At 51.8% G+C, this 5,226-nt stretch overlaps 1 protein-coding gene across 1 annotated transcript; it reads right to left on the minus strand.

The window, feature by feature from the left end:
* Positions 1–3,854: 3,854 nt before the first annotated feature.
* On the minus strand, positions 3,855–4,691 carry LOC134434260 (olfactory receptor 14J1-like; the record flags this gene model as incomplete). The annotated part of the gene is made up of 2 exons (XM_063182940.1): positions 3,855–3,869; positions 4,239–4,691. Coding segments are annotated over 2 exons (468 nt in total), but the record flags the coding sequence as incomplete, so codon positions are not given.
* Between the last annotated feature and the right edge of the window lie 535 nt (positions 4,692–5,226).

The following is a 5,226-nucleotide window of genomic DNA, read 5'->3' on the forward strand; positions in this document are numbered from 1 at the left end:
GATACAGAAACCTGGACTCCCCCCGGGAGTCCTGTCTTGTGACCCTGAACATCTCACTGCACGGCTGAATTAAACATCTGTGGGTACCATGCAAAGGCCCTTTTTGCTTCCCTACCCTGGGCTTTATTAGTAGCTATTCCGGCTGCAGCAATGGCCCATTATGGCACTGTGGATCCAAGGACACCATTGTGACACTGTGGGACCTCAAGGATCCAGGGGGCCATTGTGACACTGAAGAACTTCATGGAACCCAGGGTCCATTGTGACACAGCAGGGCCTCAGTGGAACAAAGGAACCAATTCTGACAGTACAGAAACTCATGGAACCAAGGGGCTGTGTTGATACAGCTGGGCCACATGGAACCCAGGAGACCACTGACATTTAGGGACCTCGTGGAACCAGGATCCATTGTGGCACTGCAGAAACAAGGAGGCCATTGTTGATGCTATGAAAGCTCACAGAACCAAGCAGCCATTGTGACACTCCAGGGCCTTGTTGAACCAGGCAGACCATTGTGACACCACAGAACCTCATGGCACTGAGGGTTTATTGTGACACAGGAGGGCCCATGGAGCCAGTTGTCCATTGTGACAATCTGGATCTGAGGAGACCACGGAGACACCATGGAAGCTCCTGGAAAGGTGGGTCCATTGTGACAAAGCAAGTCCTTGTGGAACCAAGGAGACCATTGTGACATCATGGAACCTCATGGGACCAAGGGTCCATTGTTACAGTTCAGAACCAAGGAAACCATGGTGACAGTACAGAACCTGACGGGAACAAGATTCCATTGTTATGCAGTGGGGCTTCGTGGAACCAAGGAACCACTGTGACACAGCAGGGCCACATGGAACCAATGATCCATGGAGATACTGCAGATCCAAGGAGATCATGGTGATGCTGTGGAACCTCATGTAGCCAAGGGGCCATTGTGACACTGTGGGACTCCATGGAACCAAATATTCATGGTGACACAGCAGGGCTGCTTGTGACCAATTGTCCATTGTAACCCTGCGGATCCAAGAGACCAGGGTGACACTCTGGCAGTTGATGGAACAGAGGGGCTGTTGTGACACACCAAGGCCTCATGGAACCAAGGAGAGCATTTTGAGAATACAGAACCCAATGGAACCAAGGATCCATTGTTCTACAGCAGGCCCTCATGGAACCAAGGGACCATTGTGAAACTGTGGGGCATAAGGGAGTCAAGGAAACCACTGATACTGAAACCCACTGGATAGAAACTTCTGAACAGAGTTTGGAGTATTTGAAAGCTGGCATTCTTCATTACAGCATGGTGGTCACTTGGGCCATCCTCCCTCCATTGGAGTGCATTAAGCATTGAATGAACAGAGTTTTTATCACACACACTGATTATGTATCCATTAGCTATCCCCACTTCCTTTGAGTTTATTTGACATAATTGCACACCTTATCACAAATCCTTTTATGGTTCTTTGGGTTTTGTCTTCAACATCCAGTGCCCTTTTTAGGTGGCTGTTCCTTGAACCCTCTTTTTGAGTAAGGGCAATATTATTGTTCTGCATAACTTCTGTTTTGTCAGCCTTGCAGAGCTGAGCTGGCATCCTGCCTGATTTTTTGTGACTTCTGTTTGCCAGAGGTACATCCTCAATCAGTTTCTCCAAGGCTGTGCTGTTCTGTACTCCTGTCCTTGTCTCAGTGCTTGCCTCGCATGAGGCGTCTGCGACCCCCCAACCTATGGGCCTGGGGTTGGCAAGTGTTCCTGGGGGACAGGGATGGGACAGCTGGGCTGGACTGACCCAAGGGACGTTCCACTCCATATCACACCATGATCAGCAATCAACTGAGAGAAGTGGGGGGCCAAGGGGGGTAGGGGATAAATTTCTTTTTTCAGACATATTTCTTTCAAAACAGCACCTAGACATGCAGAATCCTCTCCTGCCACAAGGCGGTTAAATATTTTCTGCTGATAGGAGATTTCCTGTGAATTTGCTTTTCTTCTGTTTGTGGCCTTTTTCTTTTTGTGGTTGGTTTATTTCTGGGGTTTTTGTGTTGTTGTGGGTGGATCTTGCTTTGGGTTTTTTGATTAGGTTTGGGGTTTTTAGGTTTTGGTTGGGTTTGGGTTTTTCCCTATTGAACTGACTTTGCTCTGATGCATGAGTTTTTTCTGCCCTTTCTTGTGGCTTGCTTGGCGCCTGATGGCAAGATAAATTTACCCAACTCAGTCATCTTGCCCAGATACATTTTGCAGTCACCATTAACTAGATGAGTTGAGTGTCAGTCACACATCAGTTCAGTCCCTGCAATTTGGCAGCATCCACAAAGGAATTGAAAGTATATTTAACTGGCATTGTAGAGACAATAGAAATATTCCACAGTGGCGGCCAAGGGCTGGTCACTGAGGGATGGTACCAGGGCATGGCTGCCAAGAGGACTCTGTACCATGGATGACATTTGACCCTCATTGTTCAGCCAAATTCCCACCCAGCCCATGTTCCACTCCTTCAGCCCAGCTCTCTCCAGTCTGGCTCTGAGGAGACGACAGCAGACCCTGTCCCAGGTCTGGCTGAAGTCTGGCACACAACATTCTCTTCTGTTCCCTCCCATGTGGGTTCTGCAGTCCCTGTCCTGTCCTGCCAGTGCCTGGAATGGCTGCAGGAGGATTTGCCACATGCCCTTCCCTGCTGAGCCTGAGCAGGCTGTGACTCTCCCAGTCCCCCTCCCTGCCCTGTGTGCAGAGTGGTTCCATGTCTGCCCTTCCCAAGTGCCCAGGACCCTCTGGGATGGCTCTGGCCTTTCCAAGGGTTTGGAGAGAGGTCCCACAGTGACGCTGCCCAGCCTTCTCAACAGCCCTGACACCAAAGGTCTTTTCCACATCCCTCAGTTCCAGGTCAGTGCCCAGAAAACAGCACAGCCCTGTCCAGGTCCTCGGGGTGGTTCAGAAGGGAGGCAGCTCTGACTTCTCCCCACAGACCCTCACTCTATCCAATGTCTCTCTGTGCAGTCCATGGCTGCCCTGAGCATTTTTCCCTGGAGCCTCCCTGCCTGGGATATTTCTCTCTATGCAGTCCTAACCACAACCCAGCAAAGAATTCAGGTGTTTTCCCAGAGGACATTACTCTCAGAGTGAAGTGGCCTCAAGGCCCTGTTTGTGCCACTGGAATTGTGCCATCCCCGGGTGCTGCTGATGGTGTTTTTTGTCGCTGGGGTTCATCTCCCCACCAGACACAGGATGCACTGCTGAGATCTCCTCAGCACAGAGCAAACATGGCCTGCTGGCCTGGTCACTTGGTGTCCCTCCGTGCAGGGACAAACAACCTCCTGCAGGTGGGGAGAGGCCAGTGCTGGCAATGGTGGTTACAGGGGCTGGTGTGGGACAATTGCCCTGGGGCACCTTCCCAGGCTGCCCCAGAACAAAGACACAGCCCAGGACCTGCTCTGCTGCAGCCTCAGGTCCATGCCAGGAGCTCTGGCTGTGCCAGGACACTGCTGTGAGCCCCCCCTGCACACTCCCCCCCAGCCCCAGGCCCTGGGCTTTGCTGTGCCAGGGCATTCCTGGAGCACATTGCTTACAGCAGCTCTGGAGGGGAGCGAAGCCTCCCTGCCCTGCCCTCAGGAGATGCCCTTTGCTGCTGGAGCTGCTGTGCTGGAGCCCAGCTGTGTCCCAGCAGTGCCCATGGCCTGGCCCTGCCTTTGGCCACAGCAGGGACATGCAGCAGGACAGTGACCAAGCTGCCAGAGCACTCCGGCCTTACAGCCACAGCAGGGCTGGCAAGGACAGCGTGGAGTTGGGCAGAGCAGATGTGGGAAGAGGCAGGGCCATTGTCCCTGGCTGTGCTGCTGTGCTGGGAGTCCCTTCCTGCCACCTTTGCTCACAGGCACTGCCCCTGCAGAGACAGGGAAGGGCTGAGGAAATGCCTTGGACAGACAAGTCAGGCAGGCACTTGCTTTTATTTAAACACCAAGGGAACAAACTACTTGCAAGTATTTTTATTTCAAAAGAAATGTAGATGTTCATGTAGAAAGCTAAGAGTAATACTACAGTATTTTGATAGAAACACTACAACAAAAGAAAAAGTTACCATAGCAAAGAATGGACAAACAGGGGAAAAAAAGGCTGAGATTGCAAAGAGTTATATTCTGAAGGCTCTGTAGTAGAAAAGAGAATTTATTGCTTCTAAAGTTGCAGTTACCAAGGCATCCTTGAGCTCCTGGTTCCTCAGGCTGTAGATGAGGGGGTTCAGGGCTGGAGGCACCACCGAGTACAGAACTGACAGGGCCAGATCCAGGGATGGGGAGGAGATGGAGGGTGGCTTCAGGTAGGCAAAAAAGCTAGTGCTGACAAAGAGGGAGAGTACAGCCAGGTGAGGGAGGCAGGTGGAGAAGGCTTTGTTCCGTCCCTGCTCAGAGGGGATCCTCAGCACAGCCCTGAAGATCTGCACATAGGAGAAAACAATGAACACAAAGCAAGCAAAAAATAGAAGAGCACTTAGCACAAGAAGCCCAAGTTCCCTGAGGTAGGATTTGGAGCAGGAGAGTGTGAGGATCTGTGGGATTTCACAGAAGAACTGGCCCAGGGCATTGCCATGGCACAGGGGCAGGGAAAATGCATTGGCTGTGTGTAGCAGTGAATAGAGAAAGGCACTGGCCCAGGCAGCTGCTGCCATGTGGGCACAAGCTCTGCTGCCCAGGAGGGTCCCGTAGTGCAGGGGTTTGCAGATGGACACGTAGCGGTCGTAGCACATGACGGTCAGGAGAGAAAACTCTGCTGACATGAAGAAGGCAAAGAAAAACACCTGAGCAGCACATCCTGAGTAGGAGATGTCTCTGGTGTTCCAGAGGGAATTGTGCATGGCTTTGGGGACAGTGGTGCAGATGGAGCCCATGTCGCTGAGGGCCAGGTTGAGCAGGAAGAAGAACATGGGCGTGTGCAGGTGGTGGCCACAGGCTACGGCGCTGATGATGAGGCTGTTGCCCAGGAGGGCAGCCAGGGAGATGCCCAGCAAGAGGCAGAAGTGCAGGAGCTGCAGCTGCCGCGTGTCTGCCAATGCCAGGAGCAGGAGGAAGTGCCTGGTGGAGCTGCTGTTGGACATTCCTTCATTCTGGACATTTTGAGCTGTTCAAAGACAACATTGACAATTTGGACAAAGTACCTTGAGTACATCCTATGCTATTTTCTTTCACAGGCACTCAAAATTGCTTCTCTTTCTCTGGGGAAATTTCATTTACCTTTTTTTTTTTCAG

This window comes from Melospiza melodia, unplaced genomic scaffold, assembly GCF_035770615.1.
Source record: "Melospiza melodia melodia isolate bMelMel2 unplaced genomic scaffold, bMelMel2.pri scaffold_34, whole genome shotgun sequence".
In the NCBI taxonomy this organism is placed as follows: Eukaryota; Metazoa; Chordata; class Aves; order Passeriformes; family Passerellidae; genus Melospiza; species Melospiza melodia.